Below are 18320 nucleotides of genomic sequence, written 5' to 3'. Positions count from 1 at the left end.
TTTCTCCTTTTTAAAAGTGATTCCAATTCTGTTTCAGTTGTTTGCCTCCTAAGAATAAGTGTTGGGTACCAGCTGATTAGGGAACCAGATAGAAACCACATTGAACTGGCCAACTGAGTCATACGTGAGGACAGAAGCTGGAAGGCGGCAAAGACTGGGGAACCCTGGGAGATGGGGAAATACTGCTGGGAGGCCAAGAGTGGCTGAGCCGGGGAGCCCAGGAGAAGGTCATCAGGGCTAGGACATCAGTGAGACAGACTAAGCCCAGTAACACAGCATGATGAGTAACCCAAAGGATGTTTCTACTTTACACCATTTAGGGCTATAAATTGGCATTGTTATATTCAGAAATAGCTTCTACACCACACACACACAAAAAAACTACCAGGAGATGAAAAAGTCTTTCATTTCCTTGTTCACAATTGATGTTCAAAATAAAGTGACTAGATTACAGATCACAACTTAACATCCTGGAATATCCTAAAGAAGATGTCCTGCATCCCTCTTCCTTCTTGCTGTGTACTCGCCTTTCCCATTCACTCAGCTGATGAAATTAGACTTATTGTTTCAGTTTGTTTATGGCTGATTTTTCAGCCCAGCTCATTATCAAGACTGTTTCCGTCTCAATTCACAGACCCCAAAAACCTTCCCACGAGTCTTATTTTCATTCATTCACTTAGAATAAGCTCCCGTAAAACTTTATATAATACCAATGCAAAAAACTAAAGTTAAAACCCAAAATAAAATGACATTTTCCATTTAAAACTTTACTAAAAAACATTTCTGGGTTAAAAAATAGTGCCAGACCTATGTCACCTCACTTGTTTGGGAAGCAAATACGTAAGCAAAGAAATACATCGGGAGAGGGTCACTTTATCGCTCCAGTCATACCTGAACAGGGACTCTCTCGACAGCCAAACTTCATTGTGTTTCACGGTTTTCCAGGAGAAAAGCAGCAGCAGCAGCACAGTGGACGCGCTCAGGGTGGTGGCCCCACAGCGATTCCCCCACGCGCACAGTTTGCTCAGTCCGTGCACGACGAGGATGCAGTAGCCCATGCTGGAAGACAGGGCGGGGAAGCAGGTGAGTCTGAGGGTGCGGTGGGGGTCCCTGAGCAACCCGTCCCATGTAACTAACTTTCAAACTGAGCTTGTCCCGTGGTAGAAAAACAGACAGGACCCCCGTCTGACGCAACGTGTCCACGTTAGTGTTGAATGGGCTCCAGCAGCACCCTGGCTAGTTCTCCCGCACGAGGGGGAAGAATAACAGGTTCATCTTGCAGGCTCACACTACCTTGGATTTCAGCAGCTCAGGCATCCAGAAAAGTCCATCATGTGTGTTCTTGGGCCCCAAATGGACCCTCTGACCCAGGTTCTCCCGTGTTCCTGACATTGTCTAACTCTATGGACACCACACATGTTCAAATTTGGACCCTGAGGCTTTGTGGGAGACACTCCCCAGGGTCCTGAGAGGGATGTGGTCACCAAGGGGCATTGATCTCAGTCTCTGGAAATGTGCCTCCTAGTGTGTCTCCCGTCAAAGTCCTTATGCTGAAGGAAGATCCTCCCACAGGCCAACTCCTGAGCCTCGCAGCTTGGAGCTCATCACATACAAGCTGCACTGATCAAATTCTAGTGCTGACTCTGGCCCAGCTTTCCCAACAGACACCAAGAATCCCTCATATTATGTGAGGGGGACTTTGGCACGCTGATATCACATCTCTAAAAGCCTCTGACTTGATGGACGGAATGTGGTCCCTCACATCACCTCTGCATCTGCAGAGAGGCTTCCTGCCTGCCGACTGGCCTCACAAAAACACCAACATTTAGTTTGTACTCATTATTGCTCTGTGCATTTGAGTCAAAATGCATTTCTTTCCAAAGATGATAATACGAATTATTACAGAATATTTTAACAACGAAGCAAGCTTGTGTAAGGAAATCCTGTATAGTCAGACACGAATGCTGTAAGAAGCCCTAAATTAAGGTAGCTCATTTACCTGTTCAGTTATTTACTTGCTCTCTCTCTAGTATGTGAGTGGCAGTATGGTGGGCACTAAAAGTACAATTGTGAGTAAAACACAGGCTATGTACCTGCCACTGCTATAGGCACCAAGAACCTATCAGTGGACAGAACAGACCATCACTCCTACCCTCTTGGAAGTCACACAGATGGGAAAACAACCAATAAGCAATAAAACCAGAGTAGGTCATATAGAATATGATACATCAGTCAGAGGAATATCAAGCAGAAAAGTGACAGAAAGAGACCACGGTGGGAGGAAGGTAAGGTTTTCATATGGTGGTCAGGAGAGGCCTCATTGAAAAGGTGACACGTGAACAAGGTGCTGAAATGCAGGGGGTGAGCCCTGCAGGCACCCACGTCCCCAACGCCTGCTCTCTTCTCCCCTGGCCTTCATAAAGCACCACCACCACCGTTTGCTGAGCACATCCTCTACGTGAGCCCAGTTCATCCTCACATCCCTGGGGGTCCCCTGTGAGCAGCGTTGAACTTGTGAAGACACCGAAGGAGAGAAGCGAATGGATTTCTGAACTCAGTCACACAGCTCATGCCCAGTAGAGCAAAGACAAAAACCCAGGAATTCCGGAATCCAGAGCCCACACTCCAGCTGCTGTCCTGACATTGATTGGGCTTCTGCCTTGACTGGCCAACTCCTGCGTTCCTCACACCTTCTCACACAGCTCCACCTACTTCCTTCCCAGTCACTCTGTACACAAAATCGCAGGGGTTTAACCGACTCCTTGTAGGAAACAGAGCTGCCATCTGGCAGAGCAGTGGGGAAGGGAAACACTGGGACTCCAACAACGCCAGAGCTACGGCCACAAAGCAGCAGTAGGAGAGGCTGATGAAGATGACAGCAACCGAATGAGCTATTTCTTACGTTCGCATGTTTGCTAAGTGCTTCCTACGTGTGGGGCACTGTGCTAAGAGCTAGGATTGGAACAAGGATAGTAAATATATTATCTAATTAATGTATTTACATATATTAATCTAATTAATGGCTTTAAATACATTATCTAATTAGTAGTATCTTCCATTTCATCAGTGAAGAAACTAAAGCTTAGAGGACTTACGTAACTTGCGCACAGCTCCAAAGGCTAGGAGCAGAGTCAGATCAGAAGACCCACAGCCCTAACACTAGGCTATAATTCAGGAGTCAGCAGACTTCTTCTGTAAGGGGCCAGAGAGTAAGGATTTCAGGCCATACGGCCTCTGTCCTTCCCACTCAACTCTATCTTTGTAGCAGGAAAGTGGCCATCAACACTTATGTAATAACGAGTGGGCCTGGCTGTGTTCCAACAAAATGTATTTATAAAAACAGGCAGTGGGCCAGATTCCACTCACAGGCCACAGTTGCTGAGCCCCGTTATAGCCGAAATGAAGAACACCATTCCTTCCACTCAGCACAGGCATCGGCATCAAGTAACACGATCATTTTTTTTTCAGAAGTCCTTGTATTGACATATGGTTTAAAGAAATGTTAGGCCATATAAAATAATCTCCACTTAGGTTTGCAAATTTCTTAGAGGGTATCACATTCTTAAAACCTTGAACACAATATCAGAGATTTAGATGCTTCTCTATCATGACATTTCATCTTTCAACATCTGCTTGACTGCAGATCTCAGCCACAGGGGGTAGGACTGCTCTCTCCATCACTGGGGCAGGGCAAGTCCTCATTTTGAAAGTGGAAAATCAAACAAATGAGAAACTACATACTTTTCGCGCCTCCAGGGCAATGAAACCAGACTCCAGTTTGGTCTGGTTAACTTGGTTAAGGAAAATGCGGGCTCTGACCAGCGACCCCCATGCAGAGTACAAAGGAGGCAGCGCAGACCACTGACAATTCACAGCATCATAACCTGGAGAACCAAGAGCCCAGCTGGCTGCTGAAGGGCTGAGCTCAGTATTCACATGCATTTTTCAAAGTATGCAGGAGAAGCACCATGGCTGTCTCTGAGAAAGCAGCACAGAAATGCTCTCTCGTTCATGGGCCACAGGTATCTCCAATTTTGAATGGATTTTATTGATGAGCTGCTCAGCATGCAGTACTTATAATAAGTAAAGAAATTTGCATCTCTCCCTTAAAAGATGCACATCCAAAGGGAATTGAATAGGAAATGTGAATCAAGGTCTGTCCTTTCAAATGAGAATAAAAAGCGTTTAAACCCACGGTTTGAGAACTTTGTCAACTGTTAATCATCGTGTAAACAGTACAAATGTACTTTCAGGAACCTTGGTAGAAGCTCTTAACTGATACAAGAACAACATTTTCCTTTCCCACTTACATCAACCTGGAGAGACGACAATTTTCTATGACCAGGCCAAGCATTTTTATGAAGTTACCTATGGCTTCACGTTTTTTTTGTTTTCTTCAAGAACTTTCACTGAGATACAGTTAACAGACAATAAACTGCATATATTTAAAGTGCACAACTTGATATTTTTTTTCTTATTAGTAATGCATATACGGCAATCCCAATCTCCCAATTCATTCCCCCCCAACACTCCCCACTTTCCCCACTTGGTGTCCATGTTTGTTCTCTACATCTGTGTTTCTATTTCTGCCTTGCAAACTGGTTGATTTGTACCATTTTTCTATATTCTGCATGTGTTAATATATGATATTTGTTTTTCTCTTTCTGACTCACTTCACTCTGTATGACAGTCTCTAGGTTTAGCCATGACTCTACAAATGTCCCAGTTTCATTGCTTTTTACAGCTGAGTAATATTCCATTGTATATATGTACCACATCTTCTTTATCCATTCATCCTTTGATGGACATTTAAGTTGCTTCCATGACCTGGCTATTGTAAATAGTGCTGCAATGAACACTGAGGTGCATGCGTCTTTTTGAATTATGGTGTTCTCTGGGTATGTGCCCACTAGTGGGATTGCTGGGTCATAGGATAACTCCATTTTTAGTTTTTCAAGGAACCTCCAGACTGTTCTCCACAGTGGCTATATCACTTTACATTCCCACCAACAGTGCAAGAGCGTTTCCTTTTCTCCACACCCTCTCCAGCATTTATTGTTTGTAGATTTTCTGATGATGCCCATTCTAACCAGTGTGAGGTGATACCTCATCGTTGTTTTGATTTGCATTTCTCTAATAATTAGTGATGTTGAGCAGCTTTTCATGTGCCTCTTGGCCATCTGTATGTCTTCTCTAAAGAAATACCTATTTAGGTCTTCTGCCCATTTTTTGATTGGGTTTTTTGTTTTTTGGGTTTTTTTGATATTGAGCTGGATCATGTTTTGTTTTAATTATATGCAACAAAGAGAATCTTTTTGCTATTAAATAGAACTGAGATTCTACCTTTTAACTTAACAAGTTCAAAAAACCCACTAAGAGTATCTATAAATAGCATTAATGACACAAGACAGACACCTTCCTCCTGATTTATTACTCTAAAAAATGTCCAACTTTAGACAGTTTAAATGAAAGACATCCCTAGTTAACTTCACAATGATCTACTGAATCCCCATCAGGCAAATTATCTGACCTGCAGATCTTATTCTGGTCTCATGAATGTTGACCCCAAATGGTTAAACAGTGAAGCCCTGGAACCGTAAGCCCCAAATAGGTGTTTGATGCTACAGCACAGGAAGCACCAGGGAGTCAATGGTGGCTCCTCAGATCAGATTGAACCTGGAAGCTGGCAGCTTCTTTGAGCCCAGACTCCTCAGTGTCCCTATTTCTTGCCTTTTCTTTTTTATCTCAAACATTTGATGGATGGGGAAATTTCCCAAAAGATGGAATGTATTTGGATGTGAGAGTTTATTCATATTCCAAGAAAAAGGCATCTCTTTTGCATTATCCTTAGTTCCCCATCCTGGGGTGCTAGGCTAGGTATGAAAAGCTTCTTTGTATTTACTTCTCCATGAACAGATCTGTACTGTTCTTTTCTCGGCATATCTATGGAACAACTGGGAGAAAAATGCCTTTTCTTTCACCTTCTGAGAACCTGCTAATTCTCTTTTACCTCTTTGAAGATGAGATGCTTCCTCTCAACCTCAAAGTTCACGTACCAGTTCTAAAATTTATGAGACCTCCAGGGGTAAGTAAGGCAGGGCTCTGGATCAGAAAAAACCCTGTTTGCATCTCAGTTCTGACAGTGTTGCTTCAAACAATTTCAGACAACTTATTTGTTACCCCGTTCCTAATTTTCTTATTTTGTAAAAGTAAATAATAAGTTTACACTGTATACAATTCATAACACTAAACAATAAATGATAACATTATATTATAATAATAATAATATTAGGGCATTTTTTTCTGCTAGACAGAGTATAAGGCAGGAAATGTGCAAAGTTTACATGTATTCCAGGTGGAAACAGATAACTGTACCTCGCTTCTGTAAATGTGGTTAAGGCCCCTAGCCCACTATTAGGTTCAGTGGAACAAAAGTGTTCTAGTGCAGACTTTAAGTCTGGGGGTTCCCAGTAAGGAAAAGGATTTCATTAGAGAATAAAGAGTGTAGGACTGGGTCAAGAGAGCTGGGTTCTTCTCTGACACTGATGAGTTCTGTGCCACAGGAGATTTACTTACAGAGCCTTATTGGACCTTAGTTGTTTGTATTACAAGGGCTTAAAGTGCCTGCCTTAAAGACAGCTTAAAATACAGCCACCCTGAAAGGCTGTTGCTTGGGGTAAAAGAAAGAATGTATGTGGATGTGTTTTGTGAATTGAATACAAGGTACCAGTGTTCTGGGCAGTGTCTATGTGTTCACATGTGTATTTACAATACTATACTGCACTCTACTACATCAATAAATTATGTGGTAGATCTGTAAATACATCTCAAGAAACCTAGTTTATCAAAGTCCAGACTGACCGAACCTGTCTAATTTACAGGTCAGTTATAAGTCTTTTGAGAGCATTCATAACAAAAACACTCTTCAAACTTCAAGCTACGTTGTTTGCTTCTGAAAGATATGATTCACATGTCACTTTTATAGAACAAAATGCTGCAGAAAGTGAGATATGCTGGCCGTGTGTGAAATACATGTAGCCATGGACTAAGTTAATGAACATTCACAGACCCTAAACACAAAAAGCACTAAGCAAATCTTCCCTTAGAACCATTTCAAATCTTTAGCCTGTCTTTGTGAAAGTGAAGGAAATGCAAACTATAAACTCTTTGGTGAATTAATGCGCAATAAGGAAGATTTTGTATTCCGTTTTGATAAGAAATAAAACATTAACTGTTTGGAAGTTCAGGCCGGTTTTTAAGGATAGAGTACCATTTTATTCCTTTGTGCAGGCTAAGCACTGGGTATGTAACAGGGACTGCTTCAAGAGTGACTGAACACTGCGGATGAAGGTATCAGAAACTAACACGGAAACAAAAGTGAACTTAAAAATGAGTCAATCCAAGTCGGGCCCAAAGGTGACTTATCCCCAGGACTGTCCATACTCAGGGTGCAGTGTCCCCCTCACAGGCGCCTTCACCCGAGCCTGGCTTACTTCCCTCTCAGGCTGGTGCAAGTGGCCACAACCAAATTTTCTATCTGGGCCTGAGAGGCTGTTTGGCCAAAGCCAAACACCCCCCAAAGAACTCTGAAAAGTCAGAAAAAGAACCTTCTCAACCCTCCTACAGCATCCTCAGCTCCAGGACCTGCGTTCTACCACTTCTTCCACAAGCCACCAAGTTCTAGCGTCGAGCATCTTCACCTTTGAAGCAGAGACTTGATGGACTAGTGGCTGTTGTTCCCTGTCTCTTCCACTGCGATAACACAGACCTGACTGCACAGGCTGTGTCATGTGTCCAGTGTTCTTTAATTTTCTATAACACTCTCAAATGAAGCATCTATTGTTCTGGATATTATGAGAAAACAGAGATACAAAATTGGTGGTCCCAACTCTCGTGAGGGCAGGACAATTCAGGTTTCTAAAAGAGTGGGGAGGATATTTTAAGATTACTAAAATTTGTATAAGAAGTCACTGGTTTGAGATGTATTTCCAAGTGTAGACTCCAAGACATAAAAAAAAAAAAAAAAAAAGATTCACTAATAACGGGAGGAGGGTCTCAATGGAAGGGAGGTTGAAATGGCAATACTTAGGTCCACCCACACCCCTCCAGGTAGGTGACTGGCTGTGGGCTCGTCTCTCCTCCACTCCCACAGGCATATTTCATAACCTCCTCCAGTATTCGGTTTCAGAACACTAGCCTGCTAAGCTATGGTTGTTCACTTTTTAAAAAACTGAGATATCAGTGACACGTAACATCGTATCCGTGTCAGGTGTACATCACCATGATTTGATATTTCTATATATTGCAAAATGATCACCACGGATAAGTCTCGTTAACATCCATTAGCTCACAGTTACACAGTCTTTCATTCTTATGATGAGAACTTTTAAGATCTATTCTCTTAGCAACTTTCAATCACACAGTACAGTATTATTAACTATGGTCACCATATTGGACACTTCATCCACAGGACTTATTTAAAACTGGAAGTTTGTGCCTTTTGACACCCTTCACCCATTCTGCCCACCCCCACCCCCTGCCTCTGGCAACCACCAATCCGTTGTCTTTGTCTATGAGCTCAGTTTTTTTGTTTTATTTTTGTTTTTTGTTTTTTTTTTCTTTAGGGTTGTTCACTTTTGAGCACACGAGGCTAGAAAAGAAACAAAGAGGTTTGTTGAACCAAAGAAGGAGGAACAAAAGGGCCAGGAAAGGAGAGGCCTACACTCTGTTGCTTTGAATTCCTTCCACTTTGATTCACCCGGTCTCCTCATTTGTACAAGGTAGATTGAAATAATGACTTACAATTACCTAGCATAGTTTACAACATTTTGCACATATGTTATTCCATTCAGTCTCATCTAAATTCAGATTCCACTCCCCAAATTTTGCTTTCAAATCCTGGTTTCCAAGACATTTGCTGTTCTTCATTTAGGGCTCAGACATAAACATTCATCTTTTATAACTAACGGGGTTAAATAATATTAAGGCCATGATTCCAGTCTAGTAAATAACTGTTCAGGTTTATCCTCACTTTGTGCCATTGGCCGAGCACAATTAATTGAGCACAATAGACTGACCAACTGATCCTCAGCCCCTGAGCACAGACCTGCTCTCAGCTCATTCATTCTCACCACTGCTCTGTTCTATGTGGATCGAGAGATCTACAATCTCCAGTTTTGTAACACAGTCAGTTGAGCCCCTCAGCAGTCCTACTGCTTCCTTCCTGCTCATGAGACTCACACGGCACTCACCCTCACAATGACCTGGCGACCATCACCAACTCCTGTGCAGCCCCAGGACCCTCCCTACCTGGGCCCTGCCCTGGAGAGCAGCCCTCACTGGACAAGGTCTACCTCCTAGATCTCATGCCTCTTCGGAATTCAGGTCTCGAGGGGCTGAACACACTGAAGTCCACTCTTCCTATCCTTACCCCATGGTGTTCTGAAGAACAACTTTTTCTTTTTTTAAATAAATTTATTTATTTATGGGACTTTTTTTTTATTGGCTGTGTTGGGTCTTTCTTGCTGTGCACGGGCTTTCTCTAGTTGCTGAGAGCGAGGGCTACTCTTCATTGTGCTGCACGGGCTTCTCATTGTGGTGGCTTCTCTTGTTGCGGAGCACGGGCTCTAGGTACATTGGCTTCAGTAGTTGCGGCACATGGGCTCAATAGTTGTGACGCATGGGCTTAGTTGCTCCGCGGCAAGTGGTATCTTCCTGGGGCAGGGCTCGAACCTGTGTCCCCTGCATTGGCAGGCAGCTTCTTAAACACTGCGCCTGCAGGGAAGTCCCTGAAGAACAACTTTAATCGACTTTTGAAAACCTGGTGTAGGAGGACAGAGGGACTCAACGCACTGGACTCAGTACTGGCCACCCTGTGAGCAACCTCACCTGTGCTTTGAGCCCGGTTTAGATACTAAGTTCAGCACAATTCCTAAGTCTCTCTCTACGACTTGACACGGATACACAAACGTCTGCCCTGTTCTCATGGCTGCAACCTGTCCCGAGAAGCTGCCTGCACCATCGGCCCCTGCACGGGGCACTTGCCATTGCTCTTGCCGTCCCACCCCAGTGGTCAGGCTCCTGTTTCCTCCTGGCGTGTACTCCTTATTGCCGCCTGCCCACGGGAACTTCTGAGCAACACGTGTTCCTGCTGCTGCTGAGGACACCCCATCAGCTCATGGAGGAGGCCCCGTACCAGTGCTGCCTGGACCATCCCCTAGTGCCCACTGCCAGGCCCTTCAGAGAGCCTGTCCTCCTCCTGCCTCCCCCTAGGGGGACACGTCTCCTCTTCCCTACTTGGGCATTTTGCTGAAACTGAGCAGACACAAGCGGTCCCACTCCAATGCAGGGACAAATACGTGTTTCAGATCTTAAGAGGAAAAATTCATGCTTTCCACAAGGTTATTCGAAGTCACAAAGAGTTGAACTCTGGAGCTGAAAGAGACCATGCAGCACGATGGTAACTGGAGTTTAGATTCCTCAAACCAGCAAAATGTCGAAAAAGGGGGAGTGCGGTGGGGGAGGAGGAACTAATGGAGGGTGATACTCCCCCTCCAGCTCTCATCATGCAGGAAGAGAAAGGATATTTTAATACCAAAAAATATAGGAAACATATCATTTCACAATTTTTAAAATGCATAGATTTAACTTTGTGAAAAACTCACCACGTTATCTTTCTTTCTCTCCTCACCCAGCCCCCAGTTTGGCCACAGGTCAGGGACAACGGTGGCAGGGAGAGCGAAGCAATGTTTGGGGACGACCAGGCAAGGCCGACACTCAGGTTTCACAGAGAGTGATTCCCCAGGACGGACAGGCGGTGCTGGTTCCCAGGTCGGTCTTCCTTCTGCTGGATTTGCTGACGTAAGTTTTTATTGATATCAAGTTACGTCTCTGATGGTTTGAGTATTTGGCAAAACCCTGATTCACTCTCAAATAATCATCATCTCTTCCAGCAGCTGTGAAGGAGCTTATGCGTAGACAGCTCATCAGCAGGGGTCCCCAATGTCAGATAACAGGGGCAGTGTCCCTTCACAGGTGACGTTTCTCACTCTGCATGCTGAGCAATCGATACTGCAGTACTGTTTCAACAGCAACCCCTCTAAGATTAAACATTTCATGTAGAATGACAGCTGTGATTTGAAGGTATTTCTCAAAGCTGAATATGGAAAAGAGTTACCTTCCTTCCATTTCTCCATGTCTGATGCGTCTGTTAGCTTAGGAACTACACAACACAAATGGCATCTCTTTCTAAGAGGAGGGCAATTTACAATTTTTCTTTCTTCCCTCAAACACATGTCATCTAACTTCTCCTTCTGTGGTCCCAGTTATTCTTGATCAGTTCTGTCCACGTTATTGGTTCTGCCTTCACTTAGTCCTATCTGTTCTTCTGCCCTCTCCGCTCATTCATGTTTTCTTAAAGCAGCTTAGGAATTTGCTCTTTGGCACTGAAGTGAATAAATCACCCTTGATCTGGCATGTGACTGGATCTCTGATCACATTCTATGATTCTATTTGAAAGCTCGCAACAACTATTTCTGCTTCATAGATTCTAAGAAATTTCAGTCCTTTGAAGCATTCTAATGTGGTTTTTATAAAATACAAAAAAAAGTAGCCATTAAATTATATGCTTCTCTTGAGATAAGAATAAGAGATCAAAACTTCTGTGAAAGAATGATTTAAGCCCCAAACTCTCCTGCCTGTTCAAAAAGGACATCCATAAAACTGACATTTATCACCAGAAGGAAAGATTATTCCAATCTCTTTTGGTGGTAAAACTCTGACCCTAAAGTCCTGCAGTGCTAAATAGACAGCCCATTTCTTTCCCTTTTATCCACAGATTTCAAAGTGCAAGTGAGACGCAGGTGATATTTTGGGTCTCTGCTAGGTTAGGATGGAGGGAGAACAGAAGCCGAAAGATTTAAGTGGCTCGTTCATTGTTAGGCAGAAAGGCGGAGGATGGAAGAGCACTGTTGGTCCAACTGATTCTAGGCTTTTCTTATAAAATGACCAAACCAGCCCCCTGGGGCTGCTGGGACTCGCCCGGGCTTCAGTGAGGATGGACATGACCTCCGTGGTGTTCACGGATGGGATCCCAAGGCTGGGAACTGGCTCCTTAACCTCAACATTTAATGAGTAGGAAGTTCACCTACCAGTTGAGCTTTTTATTTCATCTTCCTCTTGCTTGCTGAAATTTTCGAGACAACACAGATTTCCAGCATGAAGTTGATGATCCGTATTTTCAAGAAGGTCACCGTGCACACGGTGTACGTTTTCCTCAAGGCACATGGGTACAAAAGCTGTGGACAAATGGCTCTTTCCTGTCAGGGTCAGTAATGGAAGGAGAGCCATGGAGAGAAGACTCCCGTGTGTATAAAAGGCTTGGACACATTCTTCAACCTCGTGGAAGCCAGCATGTAGGTTTATGAAATGCACTGGGCGTCAGCCAGAGAGCTCTGGCACCTTCCAAGGGATGCCTGCAGCATTTGCAACATTCTCGGCAGCCCTGAGGAAGATTCCAACAGCTTCCTACCCAACTGTCTACCGTTCTCCACTGAGATGGGGCAGCGGGTCTCTGCTGGGTAAACTCTTTCTCAGGGAAAGTCCCCATTTACATGAAAATGGTCAACATGTATAAAGTGGCTCCAATAAAGTCGTCAGAAACGCTCTAAAGCCACAGCACAGAAATTTCCACACGTGGGCTTTGATTTCTGACTCAGTTGCACAATTTTACGTAACAACTGAATCCTAAGCCCTAATTAAAATAGCTCCCTTGTGGTGCCAGTTATGACAATGACCGTGAAGGAAGGCTGGAGTTTGTGTCTCTCTCAAAAACTCCTCGGCTTCCTCCGACCCTGGCCTCCCAAAATCTGAGCTAAACTCTCAGGTTTGTGCTCAGACCTGTGTACCTCATCTAGTGACCTACCCTCTTCATTAGCCTCCAGGACCATTTCCAAGGGGCAGGAGACATCGCCACCTCCCTGTCACGTGGCCTTGGCTGGGGAAAGAGGCCTGGCTGGGCACAGTGGTGACATGGACGTGACTCTAGGAGATGCCGGGCAGTAAAGACAGACCGTCAAAAATGCTGGCTTGGCATTAGCACGACGACGCATGGATATGGGAACTCAGAGAGGAAAAGACAGTCATCTTTTTAATGAAGACCAGTTTCCTGAAATTGATTTTGGAGGACTCTACACCAAGTTTGCCAAATGCAGCAAAATCTAAAGAGGTTCTGAGAGGCAGGTACTTGCTCTTGGTAATACTGATGTTTTCTTTATATTTCAAACTTTTATTTTAATCCAAATCAGCTTATTCCTAGTGGAGAAAGGGCAGGGCATGACTCTGTGTATTTTCAAGAACAGAAATGGAGTCAGGGAAAGGTCTACATGAGATACGGCAGCACAGGAAGAGCCAGAGCGGATGTGATTCTGTGGGTGTTTGAAGGACATACCTACCTGGGTAACAGAAATCCTGACTTTAAACAAGACAGCTCACAAATGGCTGACGACAATATTATGGGTTTCTATAATGTTTACCTGAGACTCTTTGCCAGAAGAGTGAAATTTAACCTGTTTAAAATTCCAGCCCTTTATTTCCTCAAAATTTTTCTCTTGTATTTGGATTAGAAAAGTTCACTGCACATGCGCTCAGAACACCAAGCGCCGAGGCTTCAGATCTCAGGACTCTTGAAAGTATCAAGTGTTGGTTTCCAAATGGAGCTGAGCTGAAAGTACTTTACTGTGTTCATATAGTCTCTATCTTTTTCAATTGAGAAGAATGCTAAGATGTTACTATCAGAGAAGCAATGTAACCTGAAAGGAGCCAGATCTGTCAACAGACAAGAATCTATATTCTACTGCTTTGCCACTTACCAGCTATGTCACTTAGGCAAGTTACTTAACCTTGAGCCCAGGTTTTATTTCTGTAAAATGGGTATAACGGTATCAACGACCTCAGAATGTTGATATCAACAATAATAACATATTGAACATGTACCATACAAAGCATTTTATAAGTTTTTATATGACCATCTTACTTAATGCTTACAATATCTCACTGAGTTGGGTGCTATTATCTTCATTTTACACAGATGAGGAAACTGAGGCTTCAGGACTTGACATTCACGTCACACTCTGACTGCAGGAACATGCTGTGACCCACCACATGCAGCACAAATTAATTGATAAAATCAATATAACGTGCTTAGCATAGTGACTGACACATAATAAAAGTTCAATAAAAGCTTTGATACAATTGATGTTTACAGAGTATGATATTATTTTAAAGAACATCTAGACCCATTAAATGTTTAGAGTGAAAGATGCCGTTTTGGTTCTAATCAGCAGTTAATAAACTCTTTGACAGGAAAAAAACTGAGATTCACTTATTTGTGCAGGCTCAGATATAGTACTGCATGCCTGGGATAAGTGCTCTGTGAGCATCTGTGAAGTGAGGAATGAATACAGATTCCACTTGGAATCGTGAAGCCACTCTCAGCTGCTCTAAGCAAAAACCCATCTAGAACAGGCACTGAGGTCCTCCTCTGCCCTCCATATTCCTTCGTGTTGGCAAGGCCTCACAAGCCTGTCATCTTAAGGCAAAGAAACTGTGTTGTATTTCTGTCCTGATCGAACAGTTTTTATCAACAAATAATCTCCTTCCCAAATTGTGCTATAGACGCATAAAGAAAATTAAGGGCCACCCTCTCCCCAACCAAGTCAAAACAAGATGCTATAAAGTCTTAAAAAAGCTGTGAGGTACTTAGCTTGAGGGGAATCAAAGGTTATGAAACTCATTTCTAATTATATGCATTTTAAGCTTCTAACTCTATATCCATAAATGAAATGAAATTTTCTTACTTAATACTTAATTTTATTTAAATTAAATTTAAAATTCACTTACATTTCTAACTCAGTATGAATAAAAATAATTTCCTGATAATATTTTGGTTTAATGTATTTATTTTGTTGCATTTTAGAAAAGTTCACTCTTATGTATAATTCATAAAATTAGGAATTAATTTTAGGAAGCTTCATAAAAATCCCTATTTTAAAAATAAGAAAACATGGGTGCAAAAAAAAAAAATCTTCATGTCCTGCTCAAGGTCACACAATGGATAAATGGCAGGACCATTTCAGGGACATTTTCAGGCTTCTGAAAAGAAACATGGCCTTGGAATGCTGACATTTGAATAAGACAAGAGAACAGACAAGCTTCAGCACAGTTCAAATACTCAGAGCTAAGTGGCATTATGTAATCACACATGTCTGAATGCCCTTTATAACTTTTAACCAATTTTTTTCTCAATGACAAGTTTCCTTGAGATTGTCCCCATTTTTAAATTAAATAGCAAAGAAAGAGAGACAGAGAAATAAGATAGAAGCTAATGAAAATCATGCTACTTAACATAATAATTTTATGCAAATCAACAAATATCTCTAGAAACTTACTATAATTATGTTTAATAAACATAGATACTTGAACAATGAAGTCGTGGTAAATGATTGCTGCTAAAATCCTGAATATACTCTGGTCAATACTCTCATCCAATTTCCTCTGTGGCTGTTTTTAAAGCTGGGATAATAAGCACCTTGGCCCCATAGGGATCCAACTGTCATACGTGCAAAGAACGGTCTCTCTGGAGCCATCAGTGTTGGTCTCGTAAAGAGGAAACCAGGAGCAGTAATTACCTAGGCATGTATAGGACTCTCTCGGCCACCACGAAACCCACCCTGAAGAAGAGGTTGCTGGCTGGGATGAACGGGAAAACCAGGAACAACAAGCCCACCAAAACTTCCCTGTGCTCCAGTCTCTGAAACACACAATAGTGGAGGACAAATTAATCTGGGTTTAATTCCACTTCAGTCAGCATTTAAGCATCTCTTTCATTTCCAAGTTCTCTTTGAAGGAATGAATAAATTAGACCAATGGAAACCTTTTCATCAGTGTGAGGAATTCATCAGAGAAAGCCCTCAGGCTAAAACCTCTGGCTCGTGGAAATATTCACATGTACCCCTGACACACATTTGCCACCCAAAACACCTGCTATTTGCATGACACCATCAGTGACCATTATGCCTGTTCTGGGCCGGCCCTACAGCAACACTACTTCTTGGTCTAGCTCCTTTTAGAGTCCCTGTGCCCCCTGGCAAGTCCTCCAGGGAGCAAAGCAGCTGGGTAGGATCAAGCTCACTAAGGCAACATGGAGAATTATTGTCCTCTCAGAAATAGAACACATTAAAAACAAAACAAAGAAAAAAACCAAGAAAAAAAAAAAAAAAACCCACACAAAGCCCACCAGGAGAGGCAAAACAGGAAATTAAATGCAAATGATGAAACCTGGAGCACCAGTGAGGGAGATCATTTGAGCTGAGGTGTTTTTAGCATCTTTCAAATTAAGCCAGTAAGCATGTATTTATTTCCTGAAAGTTTTTGGAATCAAAATTCATTACAATAATTCATTAAGCTGACAGAACACCTTTCTCTTATATTGTATATGTTAATTTGTAAAGATTTTTGTCACTTATAATTAACATAAAAAATTTCTGTTTATTACTAATAATATGCTGTAATGGGGCACTGTAAAAAGTAGTTTGCATTTCCAAATAGAGACATTTGAAGGGAAGTCTATTTAATACAAACCTAAATGTACTGGATGGTATTATTTTTTCCTTTTAAAAAAAGTTTAGGAAGAAAACCAAATAGAACTCTCCATATTACAGTTTTAAGTTTTTCTTATAAACATATGCAATAGCCTATTACTTTCAATAATTATAAAAGACTAAACAAAAGAATTTCAAAAACAGATAAGACTGCCTAATACAAACTACTAATACTTTTGTAGACAAAGTAAAAGATTTTAAACATCTTAAGACATTTGTCACCTGGATTTTATTGAAATCTTTATTTTGCTGACTACAACATAGTGAATAATAAAACTTCTGAGAGCAATTCCATACGAAAAAATGTGATTTGGACAATTTCCCTTAAACAACTAATGGTTCTGTAAGTAATGATCTCATTTTTCACCTAAAGTAATCACACTCTTTAGAATTAAAAAGTGAAAGAAAAAGAAAACAATTTGCATAACAACTCTTCAACTCAAATGGATGCAATAATATTTTCTATGACCCAATTAAATTCAGGGAAGAAAACAGGTGAGAAGTAGCAAGTTCATTATATTTAAAAGCTGCAAGCTACCTCTGTAATTTAGACCATTCTTGCAGTTTACAAAGCATATTTCAGCCCAAGAACTGAAAGTTTATATAATTTTTAAAAGAACAAACACCCTCATAAGAATTCTGTAATATGAAGAAGGCAAATATTCTTGATGAAGTTGAAAATAAATCCCTGAGAATGAGCGTCTTGTCGAGGGTTCCTCATGAACTCTGAACCTATTACTGATGTTCTCTTTTTACAGGTGCACTTTTATTTTTCAGAGAGTTGACTTTTTTGGACTCTTCAAAAACTGCAAGTTTTGTAAAATTTTTTGCACAAGTGTTAATGTGTCTTCCCAAAGAGATCTGTAAAGAGAAATACCCCCTATTAATTAATCCTGAGAATTGAGACAAGGGCAGGGGTTAATAGAATTCCGACCAGGTCATTACCCATGTCCCTGGATTGTGTTTTACCCAATGAGCCGCCTCCCCGCCCCCCCGCCTCCCCGTGGTTATTCCAGGACAGCCCTCACTGAGGACCTGAAAGAGGCATGGCCTTCGCACCCCCAATGTCACCCCTCCTTGCCTGACCAAAGGCCCTTCCTCACTGTGGTGGCCTATACTTATGTCCTTTACTCAGCAGAACCCCGAGCCTGGGGAGCCAGCAGGTAGGGAGGAGGCGGGTGTCCGGGGAGCTCAGAGCCCCCCTCCTCCGCCTCCCTCCTCAGTCCCGGAGCCCCTGCAGCGAGCAGTCCCCTAAGCGCTGCTGCTTCTGCTGCTGCTGCTGGGGACGCGGAGCTGGGGCTGCAGGCTCCAGGAGCCGCCTGTGCTCCCTTCGTGGCCCTCATCCCAGTGGTAATTACGTATTTATCTGTGTGCTCACCGTCTTTCATTAATGTCTCCACCAGACTCTAAGCTCCATAAGGACCGGGAGCTGGTGAGTTGTGTTCAGTGACGCCTGATGTGTGCTCAGCTCCATGCCTGGCACTTAGTGAGTGTTTAGAAATATGTAATGAATAAATCAATAAATGAATAAATATTCCAGGTGAGAGAGAAACTGGGTGTGAGAAGGGAGAGGAGGCAGAGGGCTTCCTGGTGGAGGGGACAATCCAGGTTTGAAAAATGAATGGATGCTCACTAGGTAAACACGGTGGTGTTGGGAGAGCA

General features: G+C 42.5%; 1 protein-coding gene across 6 annotated transcripts in view; it reads right to left on the bottom strand.

Moving 5' to 3' along the window:
- The window catches only part of TMTC1 (transmembrane O-mannosyltransferase targeting cadherins 1), a 264322-nt gene that overhangs the window by 81234 nt on the left and 164768 nt on the right, over nucleotides 1–18320 (bottom strand). For 5 of the 6 annotated variants that reach the window (XM_057702301.1, XM_057702302.1, XM_057702303.1 and 2 more), the window contains 2 exons: nucleotides 15687–15808; nucleotides 892–1059 (listed from right to left, as the gene is read on the bottom strand). In XM_057702301.1, coding sequence (XP_057558284.1) covers nucleotides 892–1059; nucleotides 15687–15808 — 290 coding nt within the window. The remainder of the gene's footprint in view (nucleotides 1–891; nucleotides 1060–15686; nucleotides 15809–18320) is intronic. The other variant, XM_057702307.1, reaches the window with a different exon arrangement.

Source organism: Hippopotamus amphibius, chromosome 12, assembly GCF_030028045.1.
Source record: "Hippopotamus amphibius kiboko isolate mHipAmp2 chromosome 12, mHipAmp2.hap2, whole genome shotgun sequence".
NCBI classification, from domain to species: Eukaryota; Metazoa; Chordata; class Mammalia; order Artiodactyla; family Hippopotamidae; genus Hippopotamus; species Hippopotamus amphibius.
This window is presented reverse-complemented; position numbering and strand designations above follow the sequence as displayed.